Raw genomic sequence first — 16,323 nt, 5'->3', positions numbered from 1 at the left:
GCTTCGGTTTGAAGGTAGGGACCCTCATTATGCTATCGTGTTAGTGTGGGGCTATTTTGACGGAGTTCTCCTTTAAGCAGCAGTGTATGGTAATAGAGAAGAAATGTACAGTTTTATACCATCATGCTTATAACGATTTATCTTTAGTCATTCATCAATCCTGCAGCCTGAACCACTGTAGTGAAACCACTCTTATATTATGACCCTTATAATTATAAAGTGCCCCTATTTTCCTAATTTTTTGAAGGTCTCCTACAACAGGATTACATGCATCATAGGTCAAACAACACTTTCATTTTCTCATAATATACATTGCACATCACCACATTTTTCAATGATTTTCAAACGACTTAAGATTAAGTCTCTCTAAATCCCTCTGCATGCCTACTCGACTGATTGACCAGGTGGCCCAGTATGTTGTGATTGGTTTACCACTTACAGCCCCCCCCCCCCATTACCATAACTAAATTTCAGCTCCAGAGACTTCTCAAAGCTCAGCAATTGTACACACTGTAAAGACAGTATCGATCGAGCAGATTTTACCATATCAATTTGAGCGCTAGTCCGATGAAACATTGGAAGAAATAGTTATTCAACCCGAACCTCGACTTGATCAGGGCCCGGTTCCCTGATAACGCTCACTCTTAGCGCGCTAAGAAGACTCGAAAGATATATCTTACCAAAATTGTTTATGTTCCTAAGTGTGTTCCCCGAAGTGTCCCTTAGGAAGCTTCTTAACACGCTGCCTCTTACGTTCGTAGTTACAAAGGCGCTGTCCCAAGTGAAGGTGCTGAATTAGTTGGCATCGATTGCTCAGGAATCGATTTTCCACTTCACGCGAAGGTGCATTGCGGCGTTAAGAAAGACAACATGTTCTATGCAAATGAAACATTCCTCAAATTATTCCAGTAGCATTTATTTTAACATAGTTATCAGTAAAATATAGACTATTAATTAAATTATCAAATTGTCAAAATGTTCACACGATATGTTGTGACGGGTATCCCTCGCTAATCATCCACCCTCCTTATCCCGTTGTGCCACTTGTGCTGCTTCTTGACATGGGTTTAACGACTTGTGTGTGTGGAGGGGCGGGATGCGTTTTTTAAAAATTCAGGCTTTCTCGACCAATTTTAAAAATCGTATATCATAGCTTTAATTCAGTTATAAATTCAACCTGCACGTTGCTCTTAAAGGGCTTAAAGCTAAATTCTGCCACGTTCGCCTGGCAAGCGCAGGTCTGAGAAGGTCCAGAAGCTCCATAATGAGTTGTCTTAAGAGGCGAATTTTTTTTTAATATAGCCACGTCAGGCAACATGTCAAAAGGGCTTAAGTTTTGCCGAATAAAAAAATTGACATGGACTAAACGGCCGCCGCCATCTTTGATTCAATACAAGGACACGTTGGATCGCTGCCATAGTTGGTCGCTTACTGGACACCACCATGCTTACCCATTTATAGATCTTAGCCATTTAGAGCCAAATTGTTTGCCAGATTTTAAATATCAAAAGTGATTGCCAATTTAAACGCTTTAATGACATTACGAAATAGCCTAGGCTAATTACCACCATATTAGTTCTGATACCAAATAAAGTCAACTTCATAAATAGGCCTGTATCCATTGCGAACATATTTTATTATTAGTCTTAAAATGTCCATAACATAAAATCATTGTTGAGCCACAACATTGTCAACATACCATAGTTTGACTTGTACTGCGCTGCGCTGATTTCTAAAGACTGCTGCACAGTGACGGCGACTAGCGTCTTGAGCTCAAACAACGCTAAGAGAGAGCTTACGAATGGTCCAGACCAACCTTACGAAAGTGTGACTTACAGAAGATATACTTAGCGTACGAACGTGTCGGGAATCGTGCCATAAAGTTAAGGAATAGGTTAAGAACTACTTAGCGATAAGAACGTTTTGGGGAACCGGGCCCAGGACGTTTCTCGGTGATACGCCACTTAGTATGACGTACGCTATGAGATTTTGCAAATGTAATTCCTCACCATCAGCATTAACAAGTGGATGTCCATCAACAATGTGTATATTTCTAATTTATTACACGGCTCTGTGGAATACTTGATTCTGATTGGTCAATTGCGTCATCCAGCGGTATATTATTCCCAGATAACAACCTCTAAAAGCAGATAACGCAGGCTCATGGGTTACTTAAGTCAGCAGTGCTGTCCATTGCTAGAAACGTTTTTTTTTCTTCGTGTAGTTATTTAATTATGCCATCCAGTATCGTGGACTCGCTCTCTCTTGTTTTATACAAACACAGCTTCCATTTTGTGACTATTGAGTTGTACACTGTTGGATTATGAGATACAAACAGGTACGACTTTAAAACAGTTTAATCGGAAATCAATATCTCTTATCTCCATAATTATTTATGTGGCGAAATGCTGTGTAATAAGTGGTATGACTGTACCGTATCACTTAAATGTCTGTCCGTGTAGCCGTGTAATAAGCGGGATAATGTACATCCGGCCGGTTGTTCTCTAAAAATACACATGCAGTGCACATGCAGGAACTACATCATCTGTATCAGTAACAGCGCATACATTAGCTGAGCACTAACATGAATGACTGATGAAACATTAAAGTTTGTAAAACAAATCTTGCTCAATCTTTATCATTACTCAAAGTAGTAAGAACGACAGACAATCTGCAGGTAAAAGTGGGCCCACAGCTGCTTGGCAGTGGTATTTGAGTAAGACCGTAATAACTTAAGTTAGCGGTTGTGGCGAGCAGGACGAGGCCGAGAGATGTGATAGAACGGCGTGAGGCCGGTGGCGTGAGTGGTAATGAACAACACCTGTGAGACGCACCAGTCTCGCAACTCTCACGGAGGAGCGGAAGCATAAAGGAGGAGCGACGACAGTGAAGACTTATAATACACCTTATACTAGACTTATAATAGACTTATAATACGCCTACTTATAATATGCCCTAAAAGTATGTAATCTTTTTGTGAAGAAAAAGTACCTACTTTTGAGTGTGTAGCAAAAGAGTAGCTAAGCTTTGGGACATACTACTTCGTCATCTTTAACGGACAACTCTGTCGCTATTACACGCATCCTCACCGTAAACTGCCCTGTCAATCATCCTGTCACAGTTAAAATCCTCCATTCAATCTAATTTAATTTCCTACCATTTCGGAGAGAAATGTTGTAGCACGTTGATCTGCCAGTCGTGGGTCTTTCATGCGGAGACTCTCCTCATGTGCTTGCAATTTGAATATTGTTGTGTTGAGAAGCATACAATACTTGATGGTCAATTCATAGTAATTGCTAACTATAACATATTAATGTGGAACTGCACCACTAGGGACTCTAGTGACGAATGGTGTTGAGTGATGTGAAGAAGACGAATAAAAGTTTGATATGGACACCGCATGGAGTGTGTTCTGTCAAGGGTGAAAACACCACAAATTGGCAACGAGGATGAGCGCTTCAGTGCCGAGCCCGCCCCCGTTTCTTCCTGTTAGTGGGGAGCCACTAATTCCATTTGAAACGTGGCAGAAAATCTTCCATAATTACATGATAGTCATCCAGGCAACCGGAGATGCATGGCCGGAGGGACGCAGACGAGCAGTCTTGCTGCATTGCTTGGGGACGGAAGGCCAGCGCCTGTTTTATACTCTGCCAGACCAAGGTACTACTTTTGATGAAGCCATGGCTGTACTTCAGAAACACTTTGTGCCTAAAGTTAGCGTAGTCGCATGCCGACAAACATTTAGACAGCGAGTGCAAAGAGCGGATGAGACTATTACGCAATACGTTGCTGCTTTAAGAGCGTTAGAGAGTTAGAGAGTGAAATGCTACGAGATCAGTTGATTGCAAATGTGTCGTTGACTGCAGTAAGGGACAAATTACTGTTGGAGGACGACCTCACTTTAGAGAAAGCGATTACAATCGCGTTTCAAGTGGAAGCTGCAGTTAAAAATTCGTCGTTACTCTGTAATTCCACTGCTACTGCCATGAAGTCGGTACAAGCCATTAGTATGGATACTAAGTATGGCAGAGGGGGAAAGGGCACACGATCAACTAAGCAGTCACATGCTGCGCAGAGACGATCGGAGGATCGAAAACAAACAACGACCGGTCAGCAACGTCGACAATGCTTCAGATATGGATCGGACAAACATCTGGCAAATGATAAAAACTGCCCGGCTGCTAAAGCGACATGCAGACACTGTGGGAAAAAAGGACACATTGCTAAAGTGTGTAAAGCAGCTGTGAGTGAAGTAAGAGAGGTGGTAGTTCCAGACGTGACTGTGCTCTGTGTGGATAACGTAAAACAAGTGTTACAGCCAATGATAAAATCACTTGTGAAGTGAATATTGAAGCACCAGGAGGTCAGAAACATAAGTTACAACTGGTTGTAGATACGGGCGCATCAGTTTCCATACTTCCAGAAGATGTGTATAAGAAACACTTCTCAAAATGCACCCTAAGTAAGCCCAAAATTGAACTTTCACTTATGCAAAAGAAAACCTACCAGTTATTGGCTGCTTAACAGCATTAGTGGGTGTATGTATCTACAAATGACAATGTAGTTCCAGCTACTTTTTATGTAGTGACTGCAGGATCTCCCTTGCAAGGATTAGATTTAATAAGACTGATGAACCTGGACATTGTAAGCGGAAAAGTAAGGCACATAGACCATGAATGTGGAATCTCACCTACACCTCTTCATATGACTCAGCATTCCACAAGCCCTGTGTACACAGTATCACCTGTATCTGCTACTCACCTTGGATGTGTGAAAGGATTCATCCACAAAGTGCAAGTTAATTCAACAGTGACTCCAGTGCGTCAAAAATTGAGACGCTTACCTCTCAGCATCCGTAAGGAGGTGTCCACTGAGCTTAATCGTCTCCTTACAGCAGGCATAATTGAACCAGTTGATGCTTCAGAATGGGTTAGTCCGTTGGTGGTGGTACGTAAGCGTGATGGACACATTAGACCAGTGGTCACCAACCTTTTCAAGCTGAAGATCCCTGACCTCGGCCTTAATGAAAGGCAAGATCTACCTATTGAAGAATAGATAGAAAAAGACAGCCCAGATTGTACTTCCAACTTGAGGCCTTTTATTTAGTATTTTAATTGTATTTGAATTTAATATTCATTAAATATTATTTTCTCTTTGTTTTAACTTTAAACTGGATGCAACCATCATATGATCAGATCATATGGCACTGAACTAAAAAAACAAAATGCCATTGTCAGCAATAAAGTGCTTATTCACTGAAGTTTCTGAAGGTACACTTAACATTTTATAAATGAACTGTACTAACAAAATTCTCAACAATCTCAATTAAGCTAAGTGCACTTATGTCCCATCTTATGCAACATCACTTTTCATAATGCCACCAGAAGGCAAAACTGCTGCAGTAATGTTACTCACTCAAGTCAGTGTGATGGCTGTGACTGAATACTGTCTGTGAGTCCTCTGAAGTCTGGCTCATAGCTAGAGACAGCCAGTTTGAGGCAGTCTGTGAGGTGTCTGTCAGTAAGGCGGCTCCTGTATTTTGATTTGATTATTTTCATCTGTGAAAATGCCATTTCACAGAGGTAAGTTGATCCAAAGTAGGCACTCACTTTTAGTGCACATGCAGTGAGGAGAGGAAACTTCTCTCTGTTGACAAGTCCCCAAAAGTCACTGTCCCTTGATCTGGCTTTCAGCTCAATGTCATTTTGCAAATCAGCCATCTCCATGTCAACTCCACTTGACAAAGAAAATACTTGCTGGAATTTGGCTGCAACCTGTTCTATATCAATGAGCATGAACGGGTTTGAAACAAACGCAGCAATACATTCCATTTCGTTTAACTCACCAAAACGCATATTGAACTCTGTTGCAACTTTTTCCAAGTGAGCACAGTATTTCTCAGGGTGAAAAACATCTTTGTCTTTAATGCTCTGTGACATTTTTTCCAGGTTGGGAAAGTGTGTTAGCCTCCCGTTTTTAAGATGTGTGATCCAAACACCGAGCTTAGACTTAAAAGCATTTACTGCGCTGATCATGTGGGGTAGGTGTCGGTCTTTTCCCTGGAGCTCGTTGTTGAGTGTATTCAGCTTTGCGGTCAAGTCTGTGAGAAACCCCAGGTCACACAGCCACGCATCATCTGACAGTTCCTTGTGCTCCTCGTTTCTTGCAGACAGAAATGTCTTTATTTCAGGCAGTAAGTCAACAAACCGCTGCAGCACTTTCCCGCGACTCAACCAGCGCACATCAGCATGAAGTAGTAGGTCTCCGTACGCGGCATCGAGCTCATCCAGTAACGCCTTGAATAAGCGACGCTGAAGTGCTTTTGCTCGTATCGAGTTTATTAGTTTGACCACCAATGACATTACGTGAGAGAAGTCCACGACTTTCCCTGCCAAGGCCTGCTGATGAATGACACAATGATAATTCTTGAAGTCGGGAAAATCAGGGTCATTACGGCACAGTGCTATAAAACCAAGGCGCACACCACGCATCGCCGGTGCTCCGTCGGTTGTAATTGCTACCAGTTTATGGATGGGGATATCATTTTCTCTTACATATTTTTTAAACTCATTGTAAATATCCTCACCTCGCGTTCTCTCCTTTAAGTGCAAAAGAGTGAGGAAGTCCTCTTTCGTTGTAAAATCCTGGAAAGCCATTCTAACAAAAACAACAAGCTGAGCTGTGTCCACTGCATCCAGAGATTCGTCGAACTGCAGTGAAAAATATTCACAGAGTGACAAGTCCTTTAACACCTGTCGATCCACGTCCTCTGACAGTGACTCGACCCTCCTTGTCACTGATGCAGGGCCGAGAGCAACAGCACGGAGTGAGGCTTTTATGTCGTCTTTGTTTTTGAAATCCTTGAAAATAGTCTCTGCAGTAATGACCATTGCTTCCTTGAATAATTCGCCATCCGTAAAAGGCTTTTTGTTTTTAGCCAGAAAGTGACTTACACGAAACGATGCTTCAGTCGCAGCCTTATTTTGATCAGAAGATTTTGTAAAAAGTGATTGCTGGGCCTTCAACTCAGATCTCAGCTCGTCAACTTTCCTTGCACGGATGGCGCTCTTTGGCGGGTAGCGATCTTTAAATTTCGGGTGGTTGGTATTGTGGTGCCGCTCCAAATTCCCTCTTTTACATAATGATTGTTTTTGGTGGCACAACATACATACACACTTATCTTTTACCAAGGTAAAAATAAATTCCTGTTCCCATTCTGGATGAAAATGGTATGTTTTTGCCTTCTTTCGTGTAGCCTCCGCCATTCTAGTTTGACTGTTACCTCGCGGACGCGGGCTGTCACCATGGAGATCCATATTGACGTTTGCGACAGTTAACTTACGGGCGCTCTTCTCTTATCTGATTGGTTACTTCATTGAAAATAAATGAAGCAGTTGGATTAAAAAAATGTTGGATTTTTTTTCGGGAGCTACTGGGACAGTGATAAAGATCTACCAGTCGATCGCGATCGACGGGTTGGCGACCACTGCATTAGACTTTGTGTAGATCTCCGTGAACCCAATAAGAGTGTGATTATGGATTGCTGTCCATTACCTCACATGGATTTGTTTACAGAAATTGCAGGTGCTTCACATTAGAGTCAAATTGATCTGAGCTCTGCTTACCACCAGCTGCCTCTCCATCCTGACAGTCGTAACCTGACTGCGTTCATAACGCACAAAGGCCTTTTCCGTTTCACTCGGGTTCCGTTTGGACTAGCTTCAGCACCGTCAGCCTTCCAAAAAATTATGCAAACGGTCCTAAAGGGGCTGGAAGGGGTAAAGAATTACTTGGATGACATTATAGTGTATGGTAATTCTAATGAGGCCCATGATAAGCACCTCCAATATGTTCTTCAAAGGCTAGACGAGGTTGGCTTGCAGATTAACTTTGATAAAATCTCCTTCAACCAAGCAAGCATTCCGTTTCTGGGTCATGTCATTTCTAAAGAATGATTACTTCCCAGCCCAGACCACCTTACTGCCATTTCAGAAGCACCTCGACCTACAGATATGGTAACTTTACGTTCGTTCCTAGGGCTCACTTCATGGTTCAACAAATTTCTTCCAGGCTATGCTACTGTGGTTGAGCCGCTGAGGCAGATGCTCAGAGCTGATGCAAAAACGCCACTACAGTGGAGTAGAGAAGCAGTTGATAGCTTTAATACGCCTAAGAGAATGCTGCTGGAGAGCCCTGTTCTTTCTATTTATGATCCTTCCCTTCCAACATTCATTTCTACAGATGCCTCAGATTACGGCCTTGGTGCTGTCCTGACACAGCTACATCCTAATGGTGTTGAACCACACGTTACCAAGGCCGTAATCTGAGGCATCTGTAGAAATGAATGTTGGAAGGGAAGGATCATAAATAGCCTTTGTATCCAGGATGCTATCAACATCTGAGAGGAAATACTCTACTGTGGAGAAGGAGGCGCTTGCATGTGTTTGGGCGGTGGAAAAGTGGAGAACTTTGGAGTGTGGGGACATTGTTTCACTCTAAGAACTGATCATCAGGCCCTTACTACTCTTCTCTCCACAAAGGGCATGAATAGAGCAGGCATGAGGGTAGCTTGTTGGTCTGCTAGGCTCCTGTGCTTCCAGTATGATGTCCAGTACCGTCCAGGTAGTAAAAACTGTGTGGCGGATTGTCTCTCCCGTATGCCATTGAGCCACACAGACACCACTGTATCCATTGAACAGGATTTGATTTCTGAAATCGCAGAAATTCAGCCCTTCCTGACTGCGTTGCCGCTAGTGGACCTTAAAGCTGAATGCGAGGACTGTCCAGAGCTGTCTCAGTTACGTCAGACAATTCAAACAGGTTGGCCTAAACTGCAAAAGTCTGTCTCCAGTGACTTACGTCCATACTTCCCGATTAGACATGAACTGGCTGTTGAATCTCCATTGATTTTCAGAGGAAATCGTGTGATTGTTCCTATTGCACTGCGGGAACGCCTCATCCACCTGGCACACGAGGGACATCAAGGGCTGGTGCGAACCAAACAGCGTCTGAGAGAGCTGTATTGGTGGCTGCGAATGGACGATCTTGTTCACACAATCCTATCCGCATGTGTGACCTGCCAGGCCAGTGATAAATCGGCCAAAACATTTACAGCTCCAATGCAGCCAGTGGAGTTCCCAAAAGGCCCATTTCAACATGTTGCTATTGATATAGTAGGACCGTTCGAAAAGGGAGCTACTGACTGTAAGTTTGCAATAACATTGATTGACTATTTCAGCAAATGGCCAGAAGTTGGTTTTGCTTCATTAGTAACAACAGAGACTGTTCTGAAATTTCTGACCACTATCTTTGCTCGAGAAGGAAACCCCTCCACCATCACGACAGACAATGGGCCGCAGTTCACTTCATCTGAATTTGCTGATTTTGTGAAAACACAGGGAATAAAGCACATAAAGACCAGTGTTTATCACCCTCAGGCTAATGGGGTCATTGAACGGTTCAACAGGGTGCTTAAAGAGTGTCTTCAAGCAGCTGAAGTGACTCGTAAGCCCTGGAAATCTGCAGTACTGACCATGCTGAAGAGCTATAGAGCGACACCCCAGGCTACAACGGGTGAGACCCCTTTTCTGCTCTTGAGAGGCCGACCTATGAGGACGAAGCTGAATGTTTTTCTGCCTGTGGATAGCCCTGATCAATTTGCTCAGGTCAGAGCTCGTGTGACACAAAGACAGAACAAAAGTAAACAATACGCCGATCGTAAAAGAGGATCTAAATTTCTTAAAATTGCGGTTGGAGATAAGGTGAGTGTGAGAAAGCCTTTTCATGTGAAAAAAGGAGAAGCCCGGTTCACTGATCCGTTGTCAGTACAACAACAAACAGGACCGAGGTCTTTCATCTTAAGTGATGGGAAAAGATGGAATTCAGCACGTCTTTCATTATGCCCAGAAAGAGAGGAAATCTCTGCACAGGATGACATACCTGAAAGAGGTTGTACATTCGAGAACACTGCTGTGAGTATGAATAGGGGTTTAAGACAGAGACGACCACCTTTGTGGACTCAAGACTATGTGTTGGAGTAATGTATCTGAAGATAAAGAAATTAGTCAGACCAAGAAGAAATGTAAAGGGTGTAGGCGGACCGCTGCCCTATCTAAAAAAAATCAAATGTACACTGAATCCTGAAATGTTTGATGAATGTTATTCTGTGTTATGTTAAGAGGATAAAAGTGTGCTAGAAGCTTTCATTATGCTCCGTTGAAATGCCTATTCGAAATTTACTGTTGTTCGGATGCATAAGAGGTCATGTGAATATGCATCTTTGAGATAAGTTGTTGTTGTGAAGAAGACGAATAAAAGTTTGATATGGACACCGCATGGAGTGTGTTCTGTTAAAGGGTGAAAACACCACAAATATAATGATGCATTTAAAAGTGAATGGCTAAACGTATCTTTACAAAAGTTCACAATGCTGCTGCAGATAAAATATATATTGTGGACAACATTGAATATTTTTTTTTTCATCAGGTTAGACACTGATAATTAATTACTCAAACCCCTTTATCTAAACCTTTCTACATAAGCGTCGGACTCGCATGTCTGTAGTTTTTTTAACACTTTTTACTTGTGTTTGTAGTTCGAATCAAATCCTTGTCCAACGCACAATGGGTTGTGGGCAATATTAGTCGTAGAGTGTGCATCGATCTGCAATTTGGATTCTGACCGGAAATAGTAGACCATCCGGGTATCTTTGGAATACTCATTTCAACATACTACGATTTGGGATGTACTAATTCTATTTTAAAATACTATTAAGGACAGATAGTATGCGAATTGGGACGCAGCGTGAGACTGTAATTCCTGACAACTCATTTAGGCGGTTCAGGGTTGATTCTTTCTTTTGGGAGACAATAACTTTATTTGTGCACTTTTGACTTTACAACTTTGCAGACCGTAAACATTCACATACAGCTATATTACACACTGCATGAAAGGTAATATTCTAAAAAACATAATAGGGGCACTTTAAAGAGACATCACAATAAACATTTAAATTTCAATGTTGTTTTTATTTATAGTAAGTAAAGATTGACCAACAAAATGTTTAAACATTTTAATAACATAGTATTTAATTGTATATATAATATTTTTTATGTATTATTTTAACAAATATTTTTAATGTAACTTCAAATCTCTTTCAAAATACAAGTGTACATTTTCATGATCATTTCCACTATCAGTAAATAATTTTAGAGGATAATTAAAACACAACTAAAAAAAACGTGGCTTTTTATATGTGGCCAACATACCATGTATATGTCAAACACACATGGATTACTTATATGTTTGTGAATAATCGTACAGAAAGAATAATATAAAGAAATATCCAATGGAAATAAGAATATTTTTGAAAAACATGCCAACGTTACTACCTATCCATATGATTAGTCCTCAGGTCTCTCTCAGTCTCATCAGATCAGATGCAAGAAGATACTGAGAAGGCAAATTGCTACTGTAAGTCATAACAAGAAAAGAGAGAGTTATTTGAACTGGATGCATTGAGAAAATAACATACATGTTATTGTTGAATAAATTGTGATTTAACACAACATTGGATAACTTTTGAGAAATGTATTTACCATGACTCAGAAAGCTGAGTGAAATGCTGGCATTTGATTTAGCTGTGGTCCTAGCTGTGGTTTTAGCTGTGGTTCCAGCTGTGGTTTTAGCTGTGGTGCCACCTGTGGTCCTAGCTGTGGTGTTAGCTGTGGTGCCAGCTGTGGTGTTAGCTGTGGTGTTAGCTGTAGTGCCAGCAGTGATTTTAGCTGTGGTGCCAGCTGTGGTTCCAGCTGTGTTGTTAGCTGTGGTGCCAGCTGTGGTCCTAGCTGTGGTGCCAGCTGTGGTGTTAGCTGTGGTGCCAGCTGTGGTGCCAGCTGTGGTGTTAGCTGTGGTGCCAGCTGTGGTTCCAGCTGTGGTGTTAGCTGTGGTTCCAGCTGTGATGTTAGCTGTGGTGCCAGCTGTGGTTCCAGCTGTGGTGTTAGCTGTGGTTCCAGCTGTGATGTTAGCTGTGGTGCCAGCTGTGGTGTTAGCTGTGGTTCCAGCTGTGGTTCCAGCTGTGGTGTTAGCTGTAGTACCAGCTGTGATGTTAGCTGTGGTGCCAGCTGTGGTGTTAGCTGTAGTGGCAGATGTGGTGTAAGCTGTGGTTCCAGCAGTGGTGTTAGCTGTAGTGCCAGCTGTGGTTCCAGCAGTGGTGTTAGCTGTGGTTCCAGCTGTGATGTAAGCTGTGGTGCCAGCTGTGGTTCCAGCTGTGGTGTTAGCTGTGGTTCCAGCTGTGATGTTAGCTGTGGTGCCAGCTGTGGTGTTAGCTGTGGTTCCAGCTGTCGTGTCAGCTGTGGTGTTAGCTGTAGTACCAGCTGTGTTGTTAGCTGTGGTTCCAGCTGTGGTGTTAGCTGTGGTGCCAGCTGTGGTGTTAGCTGTAGTGCCAGCTGTTGTGTTAGCTGTGGTTCCAGCTGTGGTGTTAGCTGTGGTGCCAGCTGTGGTGTTAGCTGTGGTGCCAGCTGTGGTGTTAGCTGTAGTGGCAGATGTGGTGTTAGCTGTGGTTCCAGCAGTGGTGTTAGCTGTAGTGCCAGCTGTGGTGTTAGCTGTGGTGTTAGCTGTGGTTCCAGCAGTGGTGTTAGCTGTGGTTCCAGCTGTGATGTTAGCTGTGGTGCCAGCTGTGGTTCCAGCTGTAGTGTTAGCTGTGGTTCCAGCTGTGATGTTAGCTGTGGTGCCAGCTGTGGTGTTAGCTGTGGTTCCAGCTGTCGTGCCAGCTGTGGTGTTAGCTGTGGTGCCAGCTGTGTTGTTAGCTGTGGTTCCAGCTGTGGTGTTAGCTGTGGTGCCAGCTGTGGTGTTAGCTGTAGTGCCAGCTGTTGTGTTAGCTGTGGTTCCAACTGTGGTATTAGCTGTAGTGCCAGCTGTGGTGTTAGCTGTGGTGCCAGCTGTGGTGTTAGCTGTAGTGCCAGATGTGGTGTTAGCTGTGGTGCCAGCTGTAGTGTTAGCTGTGGTTCCAGTTGTGGTGTTAGCTGTCGTGCCAGCTGTGGTGCCAGATGTGGTACTTACAACATTAGTAGAATTGACATTACGTAGATTAACCAGAACAGAGGACTCAAGTACACTTGTTGGTGCTCCCAGTGCAGTTCCTTTAAAACAAATTGCAAAATGGCAGTCTATAATCAGCTCAGGGTTTATGCATGTACAGTTGGGACCAAAAGTCTGAGACCACTAGTAAAAATGCTATTTATACATTTCCCCCACTATAATTTATATTATACACTGAACAAAAGTATAAACGCAACACTTTTGTTTTTGCCCCCATTTTTCATGAGCTGAACTCAAAGATCTAAGACTTTTTCTATGTACACAAAAGACCTATTTCTCTCATATACAATATACAATAAAACAGAGATACAAAGTATATACAGTGCTTTAATTTCAGTAAGGTCTACTGACATAAGTAATATGGGCTAAAAATAAATCTAATAAAGTAATCAAATGTAAAATAACACATAGTTTATCATAGATAGATTAAAGCTTATAAAAGCCAAATTTATTCATTCAAGAGCTGTGACTGATTTTCTCTTTGCCTTTTGTTGTTTGATTCACATTTATGGCGCAATTGTCTGCAGGTTTATTAGACTGCTACCCCTTTAAGACCAATTGCAGATATACTAATTATTACACATCATATTTTCTCCAAACTATTTACGCCCATTTAAGACATAAACTGTATTTAAGTGTATATTTATTCGTTTTGAAGCACACACGAAGCCCAAAGTATAATTTTCTTGTTTCGTTGCGGTCTGTTTTGGAGCGTGCGCCACCTTTGGAACAGCATCTCTTGCGTTGATTTTGGTGCTTTTAATAGCTTTTTATTATCAAACGCGTCCCGCAATTTAGCAACAATAGAGACTGGATTTTACAACAATCACCGATTGTGCTGATTCTGACGTTACGTTTGGGTTTTAGGGAGAAATGTCAGTGCACCGCTGTGAAGGGAAGGAAGTAGACAGAATGTGGCTATAGTTTTTAATGGTTTTACCTCAAATATCTTCTTTTTTATAATCATTGGAAGCCCAAAATCGAAATCGAAAATAAAATGAGTTTAATATCACAGATCTAAAGTGTAACCATACGTTTGAATGTTAGTTCTGTCCTCCATCGTCACTCATTAAAGGGGTCATATAATGATACATGCACTTTTACAAGTTTATTGTACTGAAATGTGTGTTGGCAGTGCCTGTACACAACCATCATATAATGATAAAAATCCATCCAGTGTTTTTTTTTTTTAATCTCCTTATATGTTTTCCCATGTCTCAAATCAACCCGTTCGACTGTGTGACGTCACACGGTCAGACGCCCCTCCCAGGATTGTTGATTGACAGCAGCGTTTCAACACAGACCCACCCTCGCTTGTGAGCGAGCTGTCAATCATAGTCTGCGCGGACCGGCACGGTCATTGTTGATATGCTGGAGCACTGTCTATGAGCAGAATGGTGTCTAAGCGATTGTGGTGTTCTGTTCTTGGGTGCAATAAGGAACACAGCAGTCATTTTAATGTTCCCAAATCCGAACCGCTGAAGACGCAGTGGCTGAGTTTTGTTTTCGAAGGGAATATTCCCCACGAGCAACGTCAATGCTTTCCTGTTTGCGCGAATCATTTCTCACCAGACTGCTTTATAAGGAGGGTCAGTATAAAGCTGGTTTTGCTAAGAAGCTACTCCTGAATAAAGGATCGGTACCAACTATTTGTGTTCCTGCTGAACCTCCAGAAGAACTGAAGTGAGTGTAACGTTTTATTAACCTTTATATTAATATTTATATTAATCTTTGCAAATCGCTTGCATGCTTCACGATGAATGCGTCTAAGGTTTACACTCAGGGTACATTACGGCATGTTTTCTTTGTACGACGTTCTCAATATAATTCATAATCCCCCGTTTATAATGAACAATGCGTTATGGTTATGACTATGTGGTATGGAGTTCTGACTGTTAAATCCAAGCAGAAATTGTCTAGGGTGGTTAACGTAGCTAGAGCAATCGTAGGTGAGACACAAAGACAATTGAATGAGATATATTTATTGAAAGTTAAAGAAAAGGCATGGGTTATTATAGAGGATTCCTCTCATCCCTTACACTCTAGCTTTCAGTTGCTTCCATCGAGGAGAAGGTTTAGACAACCTAGGGCGAGTAAAAATGTGTACCAGATGTCATTTGTGCCAACTGCTATTTGAATTTTAAATGCTGAGAAGACGTGAATATGAGTAGAGGTGGATATGTAAGCTATGTATAGCTGCATGGAAATGTTACTGTTTTTATTTTATGTATATTTTTATGTTTGTGATGTCCTTGTGTGTGGTGTATAGTGAAGCCAAAGACAAATTTCCACTTGTGGACAATAAAGGAACTAAACTAAACAAAGCTCGTTATCATTTAAAGTCATATGCACTGAAACAGCGTGCTGAAAACAGAGCTGTTTTTGACCAGGTAAAATAAGTGTTTTCTTACAATACTAATGAGAATTTTTAATTAAAGTATATTACAAACTTTTAATTTAGACCCTAATGAATCATATTAGCTTGTACAAAAATGGCATTATATGACGCCTTTAAGCAGGGGCTGTCGTGTTGTGCGCGCTGTGGCTCTGCGTGAGAGAAATCTCTCTGGCCATGTCCACACTAATACGTTCTCTTTCATAGGTTCACTCAACGCTGCGTAGCTTAAGACGCAGTGGGAACGTCCTCTGGGTGTGCCGATTGTCTGAAGCCCTTATAGAATCACGCCAATTCATTGACTTATGGTGCGGGTGCCGCCCCGACGCTCTTGCGTCGTCATATCATAGTAGCGCGCGCGCCATCTGCTCCTCAGATTTCTCTGCCTTCACGAAGCGGCCATCTTAAGCCCTTCGTTCTCGGTTTTTCTGGCCCAAATAATTCGGATTTATCATCAGCATTCTTCATCTGCACTTCAGTTACTGCGAATAGTGGAACTCAGTTCTCCTTGCGGTGAAGTGCCATGGAGTTTCGTCGTTGCTTTATTGCGATAGACGACCCTCACAGTAAGTGTGTCAAATGTATGGGTTTTTTGCATGCGCGCGAGGCTGTTTTAGGCTTGTCTAAATGCAAGTTGTGTGACAACCTGCTTCTCAAAACCCTCCGCTCTCGGCTCGCGGTTTTTGAGAAGGATCGTTCCCCCCCGTCGCGCTCCCGAGGCTGCCAAAGCCTCGTTGGAATCCGCGACCTGGGGTTCGGATGTAGAGCTCGAGGATATAGAGTACGAGCAGATGGGCCAGGCCCTTTCTCTCCCTCCCTCTCCCGAGCACGCA

The 16,323-nt window shown here is 42.4% G+C and overlaps 1 protein-coding gene across 1 annotated transcript in view; it reads right to left on the bottom strand.

Moving 5' to 3' along the window:
- Window positions 1–16,323, bottom strand: part of LOC130071641 (uncharacterized) — a 97,094-nt gene that overhangs the window by 48,036 nt on the left and 32,735 nt on the right. The window contains exon 6 of the mRNA XM_056236505.1: window positions 11,700–13,136. Within this exon, the coding sequence (XP_056092480.1) occupies window positions 11,700–13,136 (1,437 nt within the window). The remainder of the gene's footprint in view (window positions 1–11,699; window positions 13,137–16,323) is intronic.

The sequence above is a fragment of the Rhinichthys klamathensis genome, unplaced genomic scaffold (assembly GCF_029890125.1).
Source record: "Rhinichthys klamathensis goyatoka isolate OS25496 unplaced genomic scaffold, OSU_Roscu_1.1 h1tg000449l_1, whole genome shotgun sequence".
Classification (NCBI taxonomy): Eukaryota; Metazoa; Chordata; class Actinopteri; order Cypriniformes; family Leuciscidae; genus Rhinichthys; species Rhinichthys klamathensis.
The sequence above is the reverse complement of the archived record's forward strand: the minus strand, read 5'-3'. Positions and strand labels throughout refer to the sequence as shown.